The sequence below is a fragment of the Dendropsophus ebraccatus genome, chromosome 6 (genome assembly GCF_027789765.1).
Source record: "Dendropsophus ebraccatus isolate aDenEbr1 chromosome 6, aDenEbr1.pat, whole genome shotgun sequence".
In the NCBI taxonomy this organism is placed as follows: Eukaryota; Metazoa; Chordata; class Amphibia; order Anura; family Hylidae; genus Dendropsophus; species Dendropsophus ebraccatus.
In genome coordinates this window covers 12,231,038-12,255,828 of record NC_091459.1, presented here as the reverse complement: position 1 = coordinate 12,255,828, position 24,791 = coordinate 12,231,038, and the positions used below count along the sequence as shown (strand labels likewise).

At 41.1% G+C, this 24,791-nt stretch overlaps 2 protein-coding genes across 4 annotated transcripts in view; one reads left to right on the top strand and one right to left on the bottom strand.

The window, feature by feature from the left end:
- Positions 1-24,791, top strand: part of MCPH1 (microcephalin 1) — a 207,842-nt gene that overhangs the window by 87,777 nt on the left and 95,274 nt on the right. For all 3 annotated transcript variants that reach the window (XM_069973445.1, XM_069973444.1, XM_069973443.1), the window contains exons 11-12: positions 220-382; positions 3,473-3,550. In XM_069973445.1, coding sequence (XP_069829546.1) covers positions 220-382; positions 3,473-3,550 — 241 coding nt within the window. The remainder of the gene's footprint in view (positions 1-219; positions 383-3,472; positions 3,551-24,791) is intronic.
- Positions 7,908-24,791, bottom strand: part of ANGPT2 (angiopoietin 2) — a 42,244-nt gene continuing 25,360 nt past the window's right edge. The window contains exons 4-9 of the mRNA XM_069973442.1: positions 23,901-24,133; positions 21,457-21,587; positions 17,204-17,305; positions 14,680-14,846; positions 11,415-11,545; positions 7,908-10,047 (exon numbers count right to left, since the gene is read on the bottom strand). Coding sequence (XP_069829543.1) covers positions 9,887-10,047; positions 11,415-11,545; positions 14,680-14,846; positions 17,204-17,305; positions 21,457-21,587; positions 23,901-24,133 — 925 coding nt within the window. The 3' untranslated portion in view covers positions 7,908-9,886. The remainder of the gene's footprint in view (positions 10,048-11,414; positions 11,546-14,679; positions 14,847-17,203; positions 17,306-21,456; positions 21,588-23,900; positions 24,134-24,791) is intronic.

Below are 24,791 nucleotides of genomic sequence, written 5' to 3'. Positions count from 1 at the left end.
ACTTCTATTATAAAAAAAAGGATTTGTTTTTTTTGGCGGACCAAAACGGACCAAAAAACGTTGCTGACCCTATTTTTCTGGACGTTAAAAAAAACCGGATCCGTTAAACGGATGCTGAAAACGCAGTGTGAACCTAGCCTAATATAACATTAATGCAGTAAATCCATATTATTAATTGCAGAATTTAGTCATCATTTTTTTTACATTTTTATATCTCAGAAATCAGAACACTGTCATCCAAGTTGTGAAGAAGTTTGGAGGCTTTTTGTTTTCAGATGAAGTCTGTGAAACCACCACCCATGTGATTGCTGGAAGTCCTCGGCGTACTTTGAACGTTATCCTAGGAATTTCTAGAGGATGTTGGATCTTATCCTATGACTGGGTGAGTAACTTTTTATGTCTTTGAAATATTTCCAATCATTTTGGACATCTGCACACTCTTTTTTTTTTATGATCTTCCATACAGATTGCAAACATCAAAACCTTTCCTATAAAAATTACACTTTGTAACGCCAACATAGAGCCAGCAGCAAACTGCAATAATTAACAAAATGCAAAGTCAGGAGAGATGGGGCCAGTTCTCTCTGATCTTAAATGGGTATTCCACCCAAGAGCTAAAAAATGAAATGCTCCAAAACCTAGCTGGTCTTACCAAGTCTCTCTGAGTATTTTGAGCCCTCTCCTGTCTTTCTAGCTGCCACTGTTCCTGAGCTACAAGTTTTTTTAAATGCCGTTCTATATCCAGGACAGTGCCAACCAGGAAACTACATGTCCCAGCCTGCATTGGACCAATTGTCAAGTATCTGCTTCATCTTGTAGTATCTGCCCATCACTGGCTTAATCTGCTTCTGCTTTATACTGTAAACAAAATATCTATCTATTTATCGATGTGCATAGGTAGACTAGAAAGTGAGAAATAGATGAAACAACTGTGTTTACTTTTCCCTATACTGCTCAGGAGGATGTCACTGTTTTGTTGTTTCCCCTCTCCTTGGCCAGGTGCTCATTGATTGGTGTGATATCAGTGGCAGGCGGGGTCTCAGATGAGGGGTTGCAGCAACAGAAGAGACAGATCATATGGCTTTGGTCTCAGAAGGGAGAGGGAGGACAGAGGAGTGGAGACCAGGAAGTGGACCATTTGGACCAGGAGTTGAGGATTTTCTGCAGCTTTAGGGTGTAAGTCACAATGTGCTGCAGACAAATGGCCCAATTCATCTCATAGAAACCTGCTGTATTACAAACAAGATTAGATTATCAGTAAGAATTTAAGGGTTAAATTTTCTTTAGTGAAGTACCAAGCCATAATAAAGTGGTCCTTACCTTTCCCGTGCATGGTTTGAATTAGATTATTGAAGTTCTGATTTAGTGTTAGGCAGTAGAGCTCTGGCGCCCTATAGAAACATAAGATAGAGGTGTCTAATTCCTGTACAGATGACTATATTATTTTGAATGGCCATATAAATAGGGATCTTAACAATGAAATTCTAATTCTTGATCATTTTAGCAATAATAATGCGACTTCAGCCAGTTGCATGTTCTTTATCATGAATACAGTCATTGTATAATAGGTCTTTCAAAAAAAAAAAGTCATTACCTACTGTGTATATTTATGTAGCTTATCTGTGTAATGATAGGTGGTTGCTGCATGAGACATAGTGCTGTCTGTGCTCTGTCATTCATCCATGCAGCTAAAATACACAACCGTAAAACGATAACTTTCTTACAGCACAAACTTAATCAGCAGACACTCGTGTATTCATGACGCCGAGTATCCCCGCTGATCAAAACTTCAATATTAATCATTTAAATGACCTTTTAAGAGCAAAATAAATAGTATGAAGATGGCGGGGTACCACTAAAGGGAAATGTGGTATCTCCTGTATGACTGTAGGGATAACTTTGGCTGTCCAAGCATGATGGGAATTGTACAAGCCTGGCCCTGCAAGCCCACTGTCACAGGACCAAACCCCAAGGCCCCCCCCCCCAAACCCAGCGAGCGCCGCCGGTGGAGAAGGCGGCCGCCAACCAATATGGTTTGAGGCAGTATGGTTTTATTAAATTATATACCAACATTCTGGTAAATGTAGCATTAGTGTCAGCCATAGGTGTGAGGTGCAGCCATTTCTTTTTCCCTAGGTTTGCATTTTATATGTTCTCTTTTCTCTTTGTGGCTGGCACTCCTCCTTGTAAGACTCATGTGACCCCAATTAGCAGGAAGCACCTGTGCACATATGGTAAGTACCTCCTTTTTTTCCCATTCTACCTGCTGGTGCAATGGTGAGTAGTAACACCTTGTTCACACTTGTGTTGCTCGGCAGCCGCCTTCTCCTCCACCTGCGGGGTGTGGGGGGGCCCAATGGGTTTGGTCCTGTGACAGTGGGGTTGTAGGGCCATTCTGAGGCCCCCCTCCCCTGTTGTCACTTGCTTTGCGGGGTCGGTGGTCGCTGACCAACACAGTGTTGGTTTAGTGTAGGTACTCATGTGGGCCATGTGTACATGAGGCAATATGGTTTGATCAAATTGTATACCAACATTCTGGCGTTGGTTTTTAAATGTAACCGAGAGGCATTAGTGTCAGCCATTGGCGTGAGGGGCTGCGATTTCTTTCTCTCTAGGTTTGCATGATGGGAATTTTAGTTTTGCATCATCTGGAGGGCCAAAGCTTTCCCACCCCTGGACTAGGGCAATCCAGCCGCCCAGGTCTTTCCAGCGGAGTACTAAAAGTTTGTGCACACAGTAATAGGACACGATGCAACTTTTTAACCTGTGCATTTTCTTACTATTGAGTTCTGATTGGCTAGTGGATACTCCATAGATATGTTCTCCTTGTCTAACGCTTCGAATGATGGTAAATAGGGTTTGAGCAAATAATCGTATTGCCGCTTGTTCTTTGAAATAATGTTAAAACCATTAAAAGTTGATTGCGAGTCCTAGTAAGCGGCAGTGTGCATCCCATCATTAATCTCTGACATCAATATGTTTTCTTTCCTAATGACAGCAGGACTGTTTATTATGCTTGTGCCACAAATTAACCATCACCAGCGGACTTGCACAGTTTCACATGCTTTTTAAAGCTCGGCATAAATCAGTGACAATTGGTGCTAATTTATTCCAAAGCCTAGAAATTTCCTCCATCTCCCATGACCTAAGAGTAAGCAGTTTCCAAACAAAATGTACTTTGCTTAATTGGTTACTAAAGAAAAGTATCCAGAACAATGTTGATATATCTGCATTTTTATTTTCCTATGTAACGATTTGTCTTACGTTGCATCCCTCTTGCTACTATGGAGCCAGGTCGTCCAATTTTTTTCCCCTGCTTTTTACTGGCATCCCACAAAGAGTTGTCCTGAATTTACTTGGATCTTGGAACTTTTTTTAATGATTACTATTAGTTGATCTTATGTACGTAGAGGCTGATTAGCATATCTAATTTCGAAATTAAATCTAAAATTTGCTTTCTTGTTGGATATAGGTGCTGTGGTCTCTTGAATGTGGTCACTGGATTCCAGAGGAACCTTATGAGCTTTCTGATCATTTCCCCGGAGCTCCTGTAAGTCATAGATTTCACTAAACTTCTTAATATGAAAAATAATAATAATCAGAGAGATACCATTTCCTTTTGTAGCTCTGAGACTTGATATTGCACCCCATAGTAAAAGCCCACAGCAGACTGTAACTGTCCGCCAGTCTCTGACATCGAATGGGTGGCTTTATTTACGCTGTACTTTGTCTGAAAGTCACCTACTGTACATCATCTGCTGGTTGTTGACTTGGATTTATAAAACTTTTGACACATCATAGAAACAAAAAGCAATTGAATACACAGAGTTTAGTTCATCCTGTATGCCCAGTATTGTAGACTTAGGGCCCTATTACACGGAGCAATAATGGCCGACTCGGCCAATTATCGCTCCGTGTAGTAGAGACAATGATCAGACAATGATTTAGGTTCGGACCTAAAATCGTTGGGTGCCGACCATGCATAGCTACGTGTGATAGTAATGTGCAGCGACGGCTGGCAATTTCCCAAACACCTGACACCTAACCTCTCCCTGCTCCCAGACTTCTCTCCTGTGCTCCGCAGCTTCCCAGTCAGCAGACAGGCTGCTCAGCCGATGACAGGCCAGGACTGCCAGACTGGCGCTGCTGCTGCCAGGGCCGAGAAACTGCGGAACATAGGAGAGAAGACTGAGAGCAGGGAGAGGTAAGGTGTCCAGTGTTTGGGCAAGGGCTGCATGGACATCACTAAAAATGTTCATGCAGCCCTTGCTGCCGGATTATAGGGCCATCTAATAGGTCCAGTAAACGGGTGCCAATCTAGCAAATCAGCTTTTGATTACTAAAATAATTGAGGCGCAGTCGGCCCGTGTAATAGTACCCTTACAGTGAGAGGCTGAAAGCTAAGTGTAGGGTCCATCTGTCTTTGGGGTTCACCTTAACATGGTGAGTTGGTACATTCTATTTGATCAAGTGGTTTGCTAAGGACCTTTATTTTTTATTTAAAAAAAAACAAAAACCTAGAACAGGTTTTTATCATATGTATGCTGGAGGAAGTATATGCGGTGAGTCCTGACACTTGCAGTTTGCTGCAGAAATTGACATCATAGAAACACGTCAAGCATTTTCCTCAGTCTCAGTGCTGAGACACCACCACCACCAATCACTAGAACCGAGTGCTTGTTCTCCATGCCGTCTCATCGCTGTCTAATTCTATAAAACATTTATGGAGCCCAGTGTATGTCTCTGCTCTCTCTAGCAATCTGTGGGCGCATCAGACCGCAACGCATCGAAACTTTTCATATGTCTCTATATTCTAAATGTTTTTGGTAAAGATATTGAATACGGAATTAGTGAATTTTACTGTCCAGACTTCTTTTTTTTTTTTTTTTTAAATCAGTGCATACTCTTTTGTCTATTTTTATTCTTGTTATTTATAGCTAAAAGGAAATTATGAAGTTGAGTCTTAATCAGTGGCTATTAAGATGGTTATGTAGTTATTAGCTCTTGTACCCCAGCAGGATATTCATTAAAACAGAAGAACTCAGGAACTTCAAAGCTTAATGGCTTGTAAAGGGCAAAACACTAGAACCACAAAGTCATCAACTAGCTGATGCCATGGTATTGTGGTAATGCTATGAATTGTACAAGCTATAATTTCCTAGGAAACACAGAAGGAGTAACAGAAATCCTTCTCAAACTAAAACCTGGAGTGAAAGCAAAAGCTTTGTTTTTCTTTCATTTATTTAATCTGCTAATGTTAAAAAGGAATAGCATGTGTAGGACCATGTACTAGATAAGTTGCCTCTGGTGCCTAATGTTATAGGAATAGCATTTGTAGGACCATGTATTAGATAAGTTGCCTTTGGTGCCTTATTTGATTGTTTCATCTTGCATTATTGTTTGTTAACTTTTTCCGAACGTATTTACAAAGGTAGATTATATGTATGTTATTTAGCCCAGAAGGGTAAAGACACTTACTATTGGTGTCTTCGAAGTGTTTCATTAGTAATTAAAGGAGAAGTCTGGCCAGAATTTTTATTTTTTTTAACACGGAGTAGGGGCAGGATAAAAGAAATAACATGCCCAGCGCTGGTGCCCGCATACCGCCGCTCCAGTTCCCGGCCGCTTCCAGGACTAAACGGGGACTCGGGTCGTGAGGCGTGAGATCCACTCAGCCAGTCTGTGGCCGTAGTGGGGTCATATCTCGGCCACTGGTTGGCCAAGCAGGCCTCACACATCACGACCTGAGTCCCTGCCCATATCTGGAAGCGTCCAGGACCAGAGCGGCGGTGTGGCCACCAGTGCTGGAGCTGTGGAGTTAAGAGCCGTGCTTTTTGAAACGACACCTGCTTCCCGCACTCAGTGCTCCGGTCTTTTCCCAAGCAGCGGCCCGCCCCGGACTGCTGGGAGTAGGCCCACCTCCCCCCCCAGTTTGGCAATATCCCCTCTTTATTAGAATCAATGGATCCGCGTCACAGGGGAGGGGGGCAGGCCTGGGTAAGTCTACGCTGGGAAAGTACTGTGCACAAGCCCTATTAAATTAAAATCCATGTTTACCAGACCTTCCAGCAGCAAAATGAGCTGCATGACGATTTGTTTTGTCCTTTGGTAAACCTTAAGCTAAAACATAGGTGGTATGGAATATCTTGCCACATTATAACACAGTAAAGTGGTCTGGAGTTTGGACACCATAGGACATCATTTCTGTGAATAGTCTTGGAGCACACTTCCCTGTACTGATTCCCCACCCTTTATCCCTGGCATATGCAGTTCTGTGTAGATTTTAATTAAAGTGTTGCGAAGGAGGTTTTATCATGCACAGATAGCAAAAATTAACTTTGACCCTAGTATCTCTTGTGTTTCACTAGTACCGTTTTCTAGTCTTGTTTCTAGTCCTTCTGTTTTCTTTGGTTCATCTTATCCTAGTTTTTGTATTTTGTAGTTTATCGACAGCTACTGTACGTTGGAGACTTTAGCACTAGTCATGTGTCTCATTTTACTCTCTAGCTGTTACTGATGCCTTACCTCTGTGCCAGTCACTTCACTGGTTACTCTTCAGATTCAAAATACAATACAAAATCCTCACACTTACCCATAAATCAGCCTCTAAACCAGGGGTACTCAACAACTTTTAGTAAAGGTCCTCTTACTGGGGTCTTTTGTCAGGTGAAGGTCCGAGCTGAACATCATTAGTAAATGTGTTGCGCTCCCTCAGTAGTATATAGCCCTCCTGTGCGCTCCCCCAGTAGTATTTAGCCCCCCTGTGCGCTCCCCTCGTCGTATATAGCCCCCCTGTGCGCTCCCCCAGTAGTAGATAGCCCCCTCTGCGCTCCCCCAGTAGTATATAGACCCCCCCTGCTTTGTGCTCCCTAGTAGCATATATCAACCCTGCTGTACTCCCCAACCCTGTGCCCCCCTCCCATATAGCATATAACATTAAAAAAAAAAACACTAATACTCACCTGGATCCGGGCGTTTTCCCTCTTGTGACCTACTGCAGCAGTCACAGGAGGCCGCTCTCCCCTTGTCCTGGCATCGATGCTCCAGTGACGTCACTCGAGCGCCAAAACCAGAGACAGGACAGAGCGGCCTCTTGTGACTGCTGCAGCCACAAGAATGACTGACGGGGAGGGAGTCCATGGCGCCCTCTCCATCATTGCTGCTCCGGCACGGTAACTATGAGCACTCGTTACGAGCGCTCATAGTTACTGTTCAGAGGGGAGCAGCGCAGCTCAATATATAGGTATACTGAGCTGCAGCAGGGGTCCGGACAGCTGGCCTCCAGACCGCGGTCCGCCAGTTGAGGACCCCTGCTCTAAACCGAGCTGCACCTCCTTATGTTTTTTACATCATCTCTGTCTACTACTCTAGGCAATCCTTACGGGGTTTTTTTTTTTTAATCTAAAATTTTAAAACTTTTCTAAAAATCTAAAATCTTCCTTAATCCGTTCCATCTCCAAGACTTTGCTACACCAGTTCTCTGGTATGTGATACCCAAAAGTACTATTACGTAAAGCCATTACCGGCCGATAATCGCTTTGTGTAATAGCTCATGCAGAAAGGCAGTGATCAGCCAACTTGTATGATGTCGCTGATTGTTGCCTTTCTGCATGAACTAAAATCCCGATAACGATAGTGATGGTCTCTTGGCTGTTGCCCCTTCCAATAGGAGCAGCGGAAGCAGACCACCGCTATCTTCTTTGGACTACCTGGACCATCTAAAGATCAACAAGGCAGCCCTGCAGCAGGTCATTGGGGAATCCAACTGATCAAAACTGTTGGACAAATGATAAAATGATAAGAAAAGTTTAGGGTGTGCCACAATGTATTGAAATCTAGCGAGGCCTCTCTTGATCGTGCGAAAGTAAAATTTACGACAGAGTCACATATTTTATGAAAACCGGGAAGAAAATAAATAATTACTATTTTATTAAGGATGATCCATGTATACAAAAAAAGACAATGTTCACAGAGTACATACATTTTATATCTATTTATATCAAAATAGAAATTTTATGTAAATAACATGAATAAAATGGATCTTGCATAGATGGGATATTTCAGAGAAAATTGCCTTGATATACAGTTGTTGTTTTGTATTGTTTCACCATCATTTAAAGAGATTTCCGCGGATTAGTAAAAACCTAATTTTATTTATATTTAATTATTTTGTTTTATGGGGAAAAAAAACTTTTTTAGTCTATGGGTCCATGGACTGTCTCCGGTATTGCAGTCTCACCACTTTTGTCCATGGGTTTTGTCTGATATTGCATTCTCTCCACTTTTTGTCTATGGGTTTTGTTGGTACTGCACCTCTTCGACAGGAGTGGGTCTGTTTCTGGGTAGAATGAGACTAGACAGCCCTATTAATAGACAGTATTGATGCAATTGTTCCACTAGTTAATGCAGGTGAGATAATTATAACGTTTTCTTAAGCACCACAGTTTGGTTGGCTGGGTTCACACTACTTTTTTTTCCATCTGTTTTTACAAAAAATGGATGCATTTGTGTGGATCTGTTTTGATCCGTTTTTCCATTGACTTCAATTATAAAAAAAAGGATCAAAAAAGATTTTCAATAAAGTATTGTATTGCCCCCAAAAGTTATACAAATCACCAATATACACTTATTACATGCTCTGATGTCCCTGGGGGAGGGGGGGCAGAGAGAGACAGCAGAGGGATGCCCGGGGGACATCCCAGCAGGTCTCCTGGGGTGAGGAGTGGGAACACTGGGGAGGTGTCCGTGAGCTGAAGAAGAGCGGAGACAGAGACCCCTGCAGCAGGGAGGTAGAGGCAGTAGCTGGCACACTGAGCATCCCCCAGGGGGAGACGGGCAATAGTATTATCCTGGGGACGGGGGTTACCGGAACCACAAGTGTGCCAGGGGCACACAGTTGCCCTGGTCACACACTCTAGGGTCCAGTGCCCAGTCCTGCCATCATTCTTTCCAGCAGCCACAGCCCGCACAGCTCTGGGAGTCAGGTCATGACATCACCATGTTATCCAGGAAGTGACATCACCATGTTATCCAGGAAGTGACATCACCATGTTATCCAGAAAGTGACATAACCATATTATCCAGGAAGTGAAGCCTTGATGCAGTAGTAAGTGCAGGGAAATCCATCCATCCCCAGCAACTATACTATAGCCACTGTCGCTGTCCTCCATGAATATCGTTATTCTTCTGCGTCTCCATGCTATTCTATTTTTTAACACTGCTTTCGTAACTATACTTGTATATGTGTCTATAACTATAAGCAAATCTGTTAAGTCAGTAATCGGTCGGTTTATGAGTTATTTGTATAAAGATCCTACTACTCTTTTTTTTTTTTTTTTTTTGGCAATAGTAAGAAGTCAAGATTCATTGAATCGTACCTCCGTAACGTGGAAATGACATGATGATGGGATTACCAATAATCACATACAATATGTAAACAGGTCATACGATATAATCTGGCCTCTTCTTAGTAATACGTGTAACAAATTATCAAAATCTGTTTACAGTTTAATTTACAGTCATATGTACACCACATAATACAACAAATAATACAAAGTGGTTTGCAGGTAGGCTGCCACGAAGACTGCAAGTATGTGTCTGCAGTGAGGCGCGACGTAAGGTTTCTGTATACTTTAACGTTCCAGTTATTTACATCCAAATAAATGTTGCACACAGTAGAAAGTTTCTTGAAGGCCGTGTAAAGAGCTGCCGTGAAATCTTACAGGTATGGGTTTCAGTAAGTCAGTCTTCCCTTTGGTTAAGTAGTCCACTTTCCAGAATATCACTTCAATTTCCATTCAACATGGTGGCAGGTGTTTCCTTTTAAGAAATGTTTTTGTTTTTAAAGTTTTTTCCTTAATAGAATAATTCCAATTGGGTTATGTATTTAAAAGTCAACCGGTCGAATCATCATCGTTGTAGCTTTGAGAGAATAGCCCGATCCTTTCCAGTAGTACCATTTGATTCCATTAAATTTGTTTGTATTCTGCCCCAATGAGTAGTACATTCCATTTAAGTTAGAAGGGCCGCAGGCATCAAACCACCAACCTGTAAAAAATAAGAAAGGACAAGAGTTTATTACTTTAACCAGAATGCTGGAATGTAACCCACTTAACAGAATGTAAATGTGTCATATCAAATGTTGAGACCTATTTTATTTTTTAAAGCATACAAAAGGAGGGGAAAAGGCTATACATTTCGGTTTCATTCATACGTGAAGGTAAACTGGATTGCTTAAAGGGGAACTACCAGACGAATCTAACCTGCTGATTAGAGATGAGCGAATCGGGCCAATAGGTCGTAGGTTTTCCAGGCGGGACTTGGGCTGTGTCCACCTTCCCCACGGAACAGGAAGACGGCAGGAGTCAGATGCCGATGGTTCGGGTTCGCCTGGTTTGCTCATCTCTACTGCTGATATGTCCCAGTTGCACAAGAGACGCAGAGGAGGAAGTTATGTCTCTTATCTTCCTCCTCTGCACCATTCTCCACGATCTGGTGAGACCATTAGGACCACTCCCCCAGTTATAAGCACTACCCGCCCCAGGCCGGTCCGCTGCTTTCGAACGATAATGAATGGAGTTGGCCAAATCGGCCTTATGGGGATGGGCAGTGATCCTAATCGGTACCCCAGGGCTCACCGAACTGTGGAGTAAAGGACTAACTGCACAGAAACCGCACAGAGGAGGGTAGGTAAGAGACATACCTTACTCCTCTGCATTTCCTGACCAATAGCGACATATCAGCAGGTTAGATTCGTCTAAGGGCCTGTTCACACTATGGAATCGGCACCGAAATTCCATGTTGAATTACTGCGTGTAGACTGCTAATCATGCCTGCTATTTGTTTGAATGGGAGGGCTCGTGTGCCTCCGCTCTACGCACAAAGAATTGACATGTCCTAACATGCTGATAGTTCCCCTTTAAAAAAAAAATCTTGCAAGACTTCACAACTTACATAAATGTCTTCTTCAGACAAATAAAAAAAAATAATAATAGTAATTTGATGCAGTTTCCCTCAGAAAGGCAACAGGCCTGGAAGTTTCCTTGTTATAGCTATACCTCTCACAAGTTCTTACAAGCCATGCCTCAATGCCAAACTGACCCAATCCAGAAGCTCCTTGTGTGGAGTTACATTAGAGTGCATCGGCCAATAAGTAAGGGTTGTTTCCCCTATAGAACAAAATTACCAACTACGGTATAAATTCTGTAAATACACTTTTCAGTTGAGCTATATCCAGGATTGCCACCAAATGTTGTCTTTTAACCCCTGCCCAAAAGAGACTTTCTGAATTTACTGTTTGGAGGCAAAGACACAATTTTGCTAAAAACATTTCAGCCATCACAAGTTCAAAATAAATAGCAGAGTGCAAGTGCCAGTAAAAATAGGAAGACCATAAAATTGAAAACCGTTCCTACCTCCTGTCGCCATTTGCGAGCACTTGCAAATACATTTGTCATTGTCTGCATCCTTTGTGCTAAACTCATTTCCTGGTTGGCTTATGCTGTTTATTTTGCCCGCTGTCCCGGTATATCCTTTGAGGTGAATCCTGTGGTAATTGAAATTGGAAAGATAATTTGAGATGGAATCAAAGTATTTTGTTGGTTCACGTAAGTGGAAATATCTGTCACCGTGTATAAAGCAAAGCTTTTCCATGTCTAGCTTCATATTTGTTCTCTTGGTTCCTGTAGTCTTGTTTTTGTTTTTTTTTTTAAATATTTGTAGTTATTTTGTTAGGCTTGGTTCACACTATGTTTTTGCAGTCCGATTGCTAATACAATCCGTTTTGATCCATTTTTCCAAAAATGTGGTCGACCATGTTTTTGTGTATGGTAAAAAAAAAATGTTTTTTTCTTTTTATAATGGAAGTCAATGAAAAAACAGATGAAAAAAATTGACTGCAAAGACGTAGTGTGGCCCTAGCCTTAAATAGCAATTTACAATATTTTTTTTAATTTGACCACCTTTGCACGCTGGTGCGTATACTAACCAGCAATGATCGGTGTCCTGCGGCGTGGCTTTGTTCAAATTCCATGTCACCGCCCCTGTGACCCCTCTTCTGTCACCTGTCGATTGAAGGCCGGTAGTCACGATCTCCCATAGAGAATGCATTGGAGAGCGTGACTTCTTGTCTTCAATCGACAGGAGACAGAAGAAGGGTTAGAAGAGCGGTGATGTGAATGCATGCTGGATTTGAATGGCGTCGCGGGACACCGATCATCGCTGGTGAGTACGCAGTGGGTGATCAAGAAAAAAATATTGTTAACTGCTTCTTTAACATGCAGAATAAGGTTTTATCTTTGTGCTTTAGCATTTTTTATTGTCATCCATTAACTTATAAGTAGAGATGAGCGAACCTAGAGCATGCTCGAGTCGATCCGAACCCGAACTTTCGGCATTTGATTAGCGGTGGCTGCTGAAGTTGGATAAAGCCCTAAGGCTATGTGGAAATCATGGATATAATCATTGGCTGTATCCATGTTTTCCAGACAACCTTAGAGCTTTATCCAAGTTCAGCAGCCACCACTAATCAAGTGCCGAACGTTCGGGCTCAGATCGACTTAAACCCGAACCCGGTTCGCTCATCTCTACTTCAAGGATGGAGGAGCTCTACGTTTTCTGATTACTCTATAGTTAATAGCTAGTCAAAAGTAATGGTAAGTCTAGTGTACAGAACGAGGGTCTGATAAATACCAAAACAAGCTAATTCTTGAACTTAATAGGACAATGCTATTTATAGAATTTCCATCCATGGTCTATCACATATTTGCTTATATTTCGAGAGGAAGTGCCGTCTCCACAACTTAATCTGTGGCATTTACTTGGAAGCTATGCTATTGGCTGACGGTAATGACCCACTGGTGTCTTTTGCTCGCAGAAGTATTTGAGTGTCTGGTGTTAAAAAAAAAATTATATATATATATATATATATATATATATATATATGCTGTATATATAAAATAAGTCATAGCGAGCACTAAATAAAAAAGATAAGACAGTAAGGCTGAGTAATAAAAGTATTAATAACATAGACTTATCGCTGTCTCTCTGTAATTTGCCGTGACTACAGCACATCTCATGTTACTTATTGAGCAGATAGGGGGAAAATAGTAAAACCATCAGTGTTTTATAGCCACTGGCTTTTGAGCAAACTTGGCGGGAAGACTTACATATATATATATATATATATATATATATATATATATATATATATATATATAGTTGTATAAATGTAAACAGCAACTTTTAGTGTACGGATAGATTTGCTCATGTTATGGCCAGTTTAACACATAGAGTATCGCAGCTGATTGCGCGCTGTGAGTTCTGCCGCAAAATCCGCAGTGATACTTTTTCTTGTCATTTTTTATGGCTTTACACTTGCTGGGGATTTTTTATTCCGCTGGGAGGATGGAAAGCCCTTTCTCACTTAACCCACTGCTGCCCGGCCAATACGTTTCCCGTTCGCGCTCCTGCTTGCTTCTCATGCTCCCGGCTCCCTGGCGTCCCAGTACAGTGGGGCAGTGCACTGATTGGCTGAGCGTGACACCGGGGAGTCGGGAGCCTGAGAAGCAGGCCAGAGCATGGATGGGTAAAGTATTAGCCCAGCACCTGTGGGTTAAGTGGGAAAGGGCTTTACATAATGGCAGGCGAGTAAAAAAATCAGGTGCGAGTATGTAAACCAATAGAAAATGACAAGAGAGGGTGTCTTTCTGCAGCAAATACTGTATGTGTGAAACTGGCCCTAAATGGTTATCCAGAGAGCATAAAAGGTCCTACCTCTTCTGCTCTCCAGCCCTCCACTTCCTCCCTGTGTCTGTCCTGGCTGATACTTCCACACATAAGGTGTGTGTGTGTGTGTGGGGGGGGGAGTATGTTATGGGCAGCGATCAATAACTGCCCAATGTTAGCGATGTCACAGCGACATTGAACAGCTATTAGCAATTGTGTGTGGGCATGATTTCTTCTGCCAACAGTGCCCGCAATATGCTCCCGCCCCCCTCTCATCTGCGGAAGTGTCAGGATGGACGGGCAGAGGGAAGAAGTGGAGAGCAGGACCTTTCCTATATATCCCCTTGAATCTGCATGCCTTGACTTGTCCATTAGAGTGCGATGACCCAGATCTGAGATAAAAAAGTGTTCAGCAACAAGTCACAGCTCATTTTCAGAAATGAAATCTACAATCTCAGCTATCTGAGATAAAAACCAGGCACATTTATGTCTCGGACAGATTAATAAATGTGGTTCAATGTGTGAAATGATGTATTTGTAGTAAAGAATCCTGGCACTCACCAAAATGAATTCATACTTATTTACTCATTGTAGTAAATCACAGGTTACAAGACAACTTAATTTGGCTTTTTTTGTGCATATATGCTAGTCCGTATACACCCTGGTAGTGCCGTTAATGAAGGCCAGTGGGCTGTAACCTGTGACTTACTACACTAAATAAATATGCATCATTACATTTTGGTGAGTGCCGGGATTCTTTACTACATTTACCTGAATTTTCCTACCACAAGCACCAGCGACCTGCAGAGTGCGGTCTTTCTAGTCTAACATGATATAATGTATAGACAGATAGTGGTCAATCCGTGCTATCAGTGCCGGGCTGGGCTCAGGTGCGCCAAATAAACATTGATATTTGATAATGATAACTTCGTAATGTCCGCTCCAGACTCTTACTTGTATTTCTGGGCCTCGGTTCCTAAATAAAACTGGTCATAGAGGGAATAGGCTTCATTTCCTTCCCAATCTTTTAGCTGAATTTTGAGAACATAGCGTTGTAGATTTGTCAGTTGAGAGACCAGCTCATTGCCGAGCCAATATTCCCCCGAAGGGTCACCAAATCCCTAGGAAATAGAATTGTTAGAAGGAACTATTAATAACTCCAGTAAAGTTCATGTTCTTGCATGAGATTATGAGTTTATTAGACAACTTTTTAGAGCACTTTTTTTCATGATAAGATTTCCATGTTAAGAAATGGTATGTACAAATAAGGCGAAACCTTCATATAGCAAAGCTTTCCATTCTACTGGGGTAATCTCTTAATACAATATTAGGGTGCGTTCACACGTACAGGATCTGCAGCAGATTTGATGTTGCAGATTCAATGCGAAGTAACTCTGGGCCATCAAATCTACTGCGGATCTGCTGCACATTCAAATCTGCGCCATCAAATCTACTGCAGATCTGCTGCAGATCCTGTACATGTGAACGCACCCTTAAAATGATTTTCCTAAATAGAAGGTACAAAGGAGATAAGCGTGTCCACTCTTAATGTGTCTTAATAGGCTGAATTTTCTACTGCTAAAACTATTTGTGGAAATTGTGTAGAACACAGAGGTAAATTTCCTTGGGATATGTTCCATATATGTTAACTGTCAGTTAAATGTCTTTTTTTTCAGAAATCAATAAATATAAATAGTACAAGCGATTTTAAGACACTCTGTAATAGGTTTAATTAAGCAAACAAATTTCCTTCTGTGCTCAAAAAGCCGTTTTCTACCTCCCCCCTCACTTCAGAAGAAGCAGGATTTTTGTCTCCATTATGCTCTATGGAAAGAGAAGGGGTCAAGGGGGGGTTAGTGAGCACGGAGAGGAGAAAAGACAACCCTGCAGAATACTGCAATCTTCTCTCCCCAAGCTTCCAGACCAGCACTGACCTTTCTGACCTGTGAATCCAGCTTTTTATGTGCCCAGATAGTCTCTAAATTGTACAGCTGCTTCTCTGCTCTCCCTGCTCACTCATCCCCCTATGCCCGTCCCTCCTCCATAGGTTATAATAGGCTCAGAAAACCCAGCTTCACTTTGCTCCTCTCTAATAAAAACGGCTTTGTCTAATAATGTACAGATAAGAAGGGGGGGGAGAGACTGGGAAACAACTTTTTGAGTACATAAAAAGGCTTTTTTCCCCTATTAAAACGTATTACCGATTTTCTTAAAATCGCTTGTACGATTTCTGCAGAAAAACTTTTTTTTACACTTTAAACTGGCCATACACTTTAGGGCTATGTTCACACTACGTATATGTCCGGCCGCATATTTTCGCGGCCGGACATATACGTGTTAAACTCCGTGCGGGAGTTTACGCAAGTTCCGGACGGCTACGTACGGACCGCGAACTTACGCCCGTAGTCTACTTACGCTTCCCGAGCGCCCTACGTAGCGATCTGACAGCGGTCTTTTACTTGGAAATCTTCGCCTAGCCCCGGACACCCCACAGAACCTTTTGGATTGGCACAAAAAGCTGCAAAAATGAAGAAATCACCACTACGTACGGGACCGCATGTAACGCTACGGGCGTAAGTTACGGCATTTTCGTCCTCAAACAATGTCTGGTTGATTTTTTACGGCGCCGCATACGATCCGGGCGTAAGTTCGTATGTAGTGTGAACTGTGCAGCCATACATCGTATACTTTCCATTGTATGCAAACTACGTAAGTCTCCGGCCGCTTATTCACGGAACCCGCTACGTCCGGAGACTTACGTAGTGTGAACATAGCCTAGATCTATTTTGGCTGAATTCACCGATTTCAGTGGATTCAGCGTGTATGCCCCCATCCCCCCCAACTCTTTCCTGATGATAGATGTTAGAGAGAGAAGGATCGGGCATAGTGGATTGCAACTAATTCTTTTCTCCTCAAGTAGAAAAGCTTCCACCAGAAGAGTCTGGCATTGAATTTCTCCCATTCTATATTCAGAACACACATATAGCTAAGGGTTCATGTGTATTTTGGAAGGATTGGACAAGGAGTGCGGACAACAGCTCTCTAATGTGTTGGGCCAGATTTAACAATTTTTGGCTTCTTTCAAAAAGATGTATTGATCCAGCCAGTTGCTTTAAAGCAGGGATAGGGAACCTTGGCTCTCCAGTTGTTGCAAAACTACAATTCCCATCATGCCTGGAGAGCTAAAGCTTTGGCTGTCCAGGCATGATGGGAATTGCAGTGCTGTAACTGGAGAGCCGAGGTTCCCCATTCCTGCTTTACAGACAGCTACAGGATATTGTGTAGAAGGAGAGGAGTAAGGCTGATCTCCTGGGACATATGTAGTTGCTTATATCTGTCAGTTTAGATTACAGTATGAAAAAAATAGGAAAGGAGGCGATTGGGGGAGGAATTGCTGGGGGCTATTTGTAATATTTTTATAACTTATTCATGTAGTTCAACTCACACTGTAAGAGTAGTTGTATTTTATTTACTATACCTTTTTATATTCTTTCCATGTTCTGTGGAAATCCACGCTACCATCAATACGCTTTTGAATGATGGTCCAACCACCTCCTCCATTCTTCATGTCACAGTATGTCTGCAATAAGAGCAAATTAGTCATTTTTATTATATTTGTAATCTGATGTAAAATGCATTAATTTTTAGATCTGTAAAAAAAAAAAAAAAATAAAATAAAAAAAAAAAAAAATATATATATATATATATATATATATATATATATATATAATTTTTTAAATAAAAAGAAATAGAAATAAAAAAAAGTTAAGCTTACATCTACACTGATCTAACTAGAAATATTGGTAAAATTCTACTTATTTCATATAAAAGTGACTGCAGTATTGTACGTGTTTAGTTTCTACAGTCTCTTTTCTTGTTTGTATTAAAAAAAAATTTTTTTTAGTTCAGGCTGGGTTCACATTGCTTTTTTGCAATCAATTTTTTCAATCTGTTTTTGCAATGATTTGCATGCGTTTTGATCCGTAATTCCACTGACTTCCATTATAAAAAAAAAAAAAAAGGATCAAAACATCCTTTTTTTAACGTACACAAAAATAAGGTCAAGTACGTTTTTGTGTACAGATGCGTTTTGATCCATAGTTTATTATGGAAGTCAATGAAAAAACGGATCAATACGGATGCACATAATTGCATTAGTTTCTATATCCATTTTTCCATCTTTTTTTTTTTTGGGTGCAGAAAACGGATTGCAAAAACGCACTGTGAACCCAGCACATTTGGACTAAAAGCTAGTCAGACCAAATCCTCTCCAAAATTGTATTATGGCAAGTACCAGACTTGACTAATAGTGGGTTATATTGTATATTGCATTCTGTCTGCAATCTCTGTTACTAAGGGCCCTATTCCATGGGACGATTATCGTTTAGATAATCGTTAATGATAATCGATCTCAAACGACCGCTATTGCGAACAACCTAAAATCACTCACCCGAATGATTGTTACTTATGATCGTTCTTGCAGTCGTCTTGTCGTCGCTGCTGCGAACGACCGAACAACGTCTTATTCGGTGTGAACGAGCAAGGATAAAAATAGGTCCAGGTCGCATTAAGCGATCAACAATTTCTCGGTCGTCGTTTAATCGTTAACTGCTATTCAACCGATCTATTATCGCTTAGTTCCGAGCGATTTAACAATTATATGAACGATAATCGTCCCGTGGTCTTAAGAACTATATTGGCCCGTATGATTATCAATGTTTACTCTGGAATTTTGTTTTTAAATGGACAAATATTTTCATTTGTGGAAGGTGTTCCATTCTTATCCATATTCTATTTCTCGCTCCCCTGACACACGGCCTCACATTTATTAAGCCTTGCCAGTTAGGAAGCCATCTGAGCCGGTGAGGAAAAAACAAGCGGGAAATCTGGAAGCAAAATAAGGCACTTGTCTGGTAGCGTCTCGTGAATGCAATCTGCACAGCATACACAATGGAAAATGAAAACAGGATCTCCGTTTCAAATTTTCACTCTATGGCTCCAGCACACAATGCCATAGGATGCTGATAAAAACATGTTGCTTTTCAGAATATAATGTCATTTATAAATGTTTTATCCATACTAAGAAGTTCAATATTTACGAGTCTTTTCATGTGTTTTTTTTTTTTTTTTAAATCATAACACCATTCACTGATACTTAAAGTTAGGGATGGGTAACCTTCAGCCCTCCAGCTGTTGCAAAACTACAATTCCCATCATGCCTGGACAGCCGTATACCGTGCGAGATCAGGAATGGGATTAATTAATAGTTCGGGCGATTACGCATGTGGCGATAGCAAACATGTTTATTTATTTATTTTTATTTATAACATGGAAAAAGGGGGGCGATTCAAACTTTTACTAGAGGAGTTTTTTTTTTTTTTTACTAATATTAACACTTTTTTTTTACTTTTACACTTATACTAGAAGCCCCCCTGGGGTTAGGGTTATTCCCCCTGGGGTTTGGGTTATTCCCCCCCTGGGGTTTGGGTTATTCCCCCCTGGGGTTAGGGTTATTCCCCCCTGGGGTTTGGGTTATTCCCCCTGGGGTTTGGGTTATTCCCCCCTGGGGTTTGGGTTATTCCCCCTGGGGGACTTCTAGTATAAGCACTCTGATCTCTCATTGTTCTATTCTGTATATAGTAATAATCGAGATAGACACTCGATTGCTGCTGCAGCCGGAAGCAACCGAGTGCCGAGCTGCGATCAGCGCCATTACTGCGCAGACCCCGGCCCGCAGCAGACACGGAGGGGGGGGGGGGGCGATCTCCGCCACTAGACCACCAGGAATCAGGCTGCACTAATCGGACCAATCGGACCGTGCCCGTTAATAGCCGTGGTCCCGGGCTACATGTGGCACCGGGGACCGCGGAGGTTCAGAACGGGGTTGCAGCACAGCCCCCCTCTGAACTCCCCGAGGCGGCCACAGGGTGTAAATATACGCCCTGTGTCGTTAAGGGGTTAAAGGGGTTATCCAGAAAAAAAAAATCTCTTAAATCAACTGGCTTCAGAAAGTTACATAGATTTGTAATTTACTTCTATTTAAAAAATCTCAAGTCTTCCACTACTTATCAGCTGCCGTATGTCCTGCAGGAAATTGTGTATTTTTCCAGTTTGACAAAGTGCTCTCTGCTGCCACCTCTGTCCATGTCAGGAACTGTCCAGAACAGTAGCAAATCCCCCTAGAAAACCTCTACTGCTCTGGACAGTTCCTGACATGGACAGAGGTGGCAGCAGAGAGCACTGTGTCAGACTGAAAAGAATACATCATTTCCTGCAGGACATACGGCAGCTGATAAGTAGTGGAAGTAAAATAGAAGTAAATTACAAATCTATATAACTTTCTAAAACCAGTTGACTTGAAAGAAAAAGATTTTTGGACAACCCCTTTAAGCTTTTAATACTCTATAGAAGAAATTAGAAAGCATTGAAGGAACCATCAAATAAATGAGTTGTCAGTTTTCACAAAACCCTCAAGTAACAGAAGTGTTAAATGACTTGCAGACGCAGATCAAAATAATTGTTCCCAAGAGAGAACGTATGGCTGCTATGGGGCACTTAAGAGCTCTCTGATTTAATTTAAATTGTTAATAAGAAAAGGATCCTTTCTTTCACTTTAAAGTCAATGGGGGAAATTTATCAAGGGCTTTGCGCCTATTTTCAGGTGAATAATTCAATTTATCGCTCATTTTTGGTCTAAGTTCTATTTATGAACCAAGTTTCCACAGGTGACTATTTTTTCAATGCAATTTTTTTTAAATCTCCCTATTTTAAATATTCCTCAAAAAATTTACGTAATCTGGGATTCGCACCCAGTTTATCATTTGAAACTGTTAAAAAAGCCGCAAAAAGTGGTTAATCCCTAAGTCTGGTTCGTACCAGGGGAATTCGTTTGCGCAATTTTTTTGTGAATATTCTATTCACAAATTTATGAAAAGCTTGTTAAATTGGTCCTATTCAGCTGGGTTCACAGTGTGTTTATGCAATCCATTTTTTTTTCATCTCTTTTTGCAAGCAATGAATGGAACGATGGATGCATTTGTATTAGAGATGAGCGAGTACTAAAATGCTCGATACTCGAGACGAATATTTCCCGATGCTCGTTTTAAGTAATGAACCGCATTGAAGTCAATGGGAAATGCGAGAATTTTTGCAGGGGACCAAAGCTCTGCACAGGGAAGGTTGCGTGAAAACCTGGAAACCCCAGAAAATAATGGAAACAATACGGAAACAGCAGGGGCAGCATGTATGGACGCCTCTGGGGCTGGCTAATCGCAACATTACGCCAAATTATGGGCAACAGCCGGGTAGTCGTATAGAGTATGTGTGTAACTAGTAACTTTTTTTTTTTTTGTAAGGCACCACGTGCACAGGACACAGCACAGTGAGGATAGGTATAGCTGAACTACAGATCCCAGCCAGCCAAGAGAATGTAAGCAACAGGACAGATTGACTACATACTTGCAGCTGCACTACAAGTCCAAGCCAGCAGCCAAGAGTAGCAGAAAAAAAATGTTTAAAAAAAGTTAAGCCCTTAGAAGGACTGTTGGGTTCTTCGTGTCGGATTCCTGCCTAACCGCACACATTAATTCCCTCCCTAACGCTTTCCCTGACAGACAGCAGCTCTTTAATTTCTTTTTACTAGGGTTTGCTGCTCTGGCAAAAAGAAAGATATATCAGCAAATGTTAAATGCATGTGTATTAGACAAGCCCTTTAAATACATCATTGCTTACCTTGACCTGTTCTGTGGTATTAGGAATGGTCAGTGTATAGATGCCACTTGAAGTCAGCCCTGATTTATACGCCTCAGCACAATCTTTGAACGCTATTTGTTCTTCCTTGGCAACGAAGGACGTTCTTGGCTCTAAAATGAGAATAAAACGGATATTTAGATCCAGTATTAACTATCTAAAATATCTATAGACGCTTCTTTGTAAGTTTAGACCATCTAGTAGTTATCGGACTTTGTTTCAGAACGTGTTTATTGTTGAGCATGGTGTTATATAAAAAGCTGTGCTCCTTTTTAATTTGCATAGACTTGCATAAGAGGTACATATGTAGCTGAGAAGACTGTCTCTCCCCCCCCCATCCCCATTCTAAGATGGCAGGCTTTATCTGCAACTTTGTAGCTTTTTTGTAATGCTGGAAGGGTTAGTCTGAGGTCAAGTTGCTAATGAACTCACTGTGATTAACCCGTCCAGCATTACAAAGAAGCTACAATGTTGCAGATACAGCCAGTCAGGGACTTGTTTACATCAGCTTTCTCAGAAAGGAGGAGGGGGAGACAGAGAAAGGCTCACACACAGATTTTTATGTCTTCAGCAGAAAGCAGCCGCTCAGAACTGGGGGAAGGAGACTGAATAATAACAATAATAAGTATGGAATTAATTGAGTGGAATACCCCTTTAATACAAAGACTGAAATGGGTCTGAAAAGACATTTTCCATTTCCAAAAAAAACTGCTTTACTGTAAAAAAAATTTTTTTATAAATTTAGAATTTCCAGTTTCCAATTGAATTGTAATATTCTGTCTTTGGTTATTGCACTTTTTGTGCAGCTAATTCATTAGTCGGTCACTATGCCTTGCTGACTGATACCAGATGACTATGGACTGTATAGTTTAGTATTAGTATATAGTTAGTATATAGTTTATGGACTTTAGCGCTATTATGAAACTTGATAATACTATTATTCTTTCTTTTATTACTTTCCCTCTGTAAATAACTACCAATATCTTACGGGGCACCATCTCAATTTCTAAATTTAATACCCATCTGTTTCTGTAAAGTATTTTTGTTCTTAAGTTTGTGATCCAGAGTTTAAGAACACTTGAAATAACAGTTTTGTTATTGTGCTCGGCTAATCTCGCTTGGTATCCGTCCAAAAAAACATAACCGCTCGGTCCAAAGTTTTGTTTTTACCAGATCTTCTTTTTTTTTTTTTTTTTTTTTTTTCAATGCTTTCTATTAAAACCCGTAATTTCAAAAAGTTTTAAAGGGGATTTTAGATTATAAAATGCATACATGTGTACTTGGGCATGTGGAGTGCTCATGAACTGTCATTTCTTACATAATTTTTTTAAAGGGATACTCCAGTGAAAATCTTTTTCTTTCAAATGAACTGGTGTAGGCAAGTTATATAGATTTGTAAATTACTTCTATTTAAAAATCTTCAGTCTTCCAGTAGTTATCAGCTGCTGTATGTCCTGCAGGAAGCGGTATATTCTCTCCAGTATTCTCTCTGCTGCCATCTCTGGCCATGTTAGGAACCTTACAGAGCAGCAGCAAATCCCCATAGAAAACCTCTACTCCTCTGGACAGTTCCTGACATGGCCAGAGGTGGCAGCCGAGAGCACTGTGTCAGACTGGAGAGAATACACCAAGTGGCGCTTCGATTGTGAAGCTCTGCCTAGGTGGCACAATCCGCAGATGATAAAAGATCACTCTTTACTGGAACAAGCACCATGACGTATGAGATAAAATAAGGTATGAAAACTGCTAAATTTCCCCTTTACACCTGTGTAGAGAAGTCAGAGTGCACAAAGGGGGGGACAGTGTCCTTTTAAGTATCTTTACTAAGGAGAAACTCATCTGCCCCTTTATAAAAGAGATTTCTCTTACCCAGCAAAACATTTAAAGGGGTTGTCCAGCGAAAATCTTTCTCTTTCAGATCAACTGGTGTCAGAAAGTGATATAGATTTGTAATTTACTTCTATTAAAAAATTTCAATTCTTCCCATACTTATTAGCTTCTGTATGTCCTGCAGGAAGTGTTGTTATATTTTCAGTCTGACTCAGTGCTCTCTGCTGCCACCTCTGTCTGAGACAGGAACTGTCCAGCGCAGGAGAGATTTTCTATGGGGATTCATAGAAAACCTCTCTTGCTCAGGACTGTTCCTGTCTCAGACAGAGGTGGCAGCAGAGAGCACTGAGTCAGACTGAAAATAAAACAACACTTCCTGCAGGACATACAGCAGCTGATAAGTATGGGAAGAATTGAGTTTTTTTTTTTTTAATAGAACTAAATTACACATCTACATCACTTTCTGACAGCAGTTGATTTGAAAGAAAAAGATTTTCGCTGGGCAACCCCTTCAATGAAGTATGATGTCTTCAGATTATAGATATTCCTAAAAGTCTGAGAACTTGTCACTTTTTCCCTGGGTTTGTAAGTCATACCTGTCTGAGGTGCCATCTTTGTCAACAGATTGTCCACAGTCTCCATCAAGTCGCGCTGCTGTTTTTGTAGGAGAGAATTATTGGCGGACGCTGTGATAAGCTGCTTTTCTAGATCTTCAATGATTGAGTTCTGCTTGAGCACCAGGACTTGAAGTTTATCCTTTTCGTCTTTCATTGACTGCAGCTGTTGAGAGTGTTTATCTTCCATACTTAGAACTTTTTTCTCCAAATAGCTAAAACAAAATAAAAATAAAAATATATTATACATACATCCATTTCACTCATATTCACAGCACCCTGGAACTCATTTGAAGATTATTATTTTTTTTTTTGTATTATAATCACCATTAAAGCTGATGCAACTATGGTATTTACAGTTTAGATATACAGTCAGAGTGTGTACTTGTCTTAAAGCGGTATTCTGGCCCTAGTGTAAAAATGAATATGCTGCTGGGGAGGAGTGGGGTAACAAAGCAAAAACAAATTTGACTCCCTCCAGTCCCCTGTATTCCCTATTGACCTGTGTCCACTCCCTTGATCTTTTCTCTTCCATCTGAGATTAGCTTTCTTGAGCAGGACCTATGAGCTTATCAGCTGCTGTATGTCTTGCAGGATGTGATATTCTTTCCAGTCTGGAGAGCAGGAGAGTTTTTTTTTTTTTTTTTTTTTTTTTAATAGGAATTTGCTGCTGCTCTGGACAGTTCCTGATATGGACAGAGGTGGCAGCAGAGAGCACTGTGTCAGACTGGAAAGAATACACCACTTCCTGCAGGACATACAGCAGCTGATAAGTGTTGGAATACTTGAGATTTTTTAATATCGTTTCCCCAAAAAAGACATGACATTCTCTGAAAATAAGTTATAGTGGAGGATTTACAAGATAACTTAAAA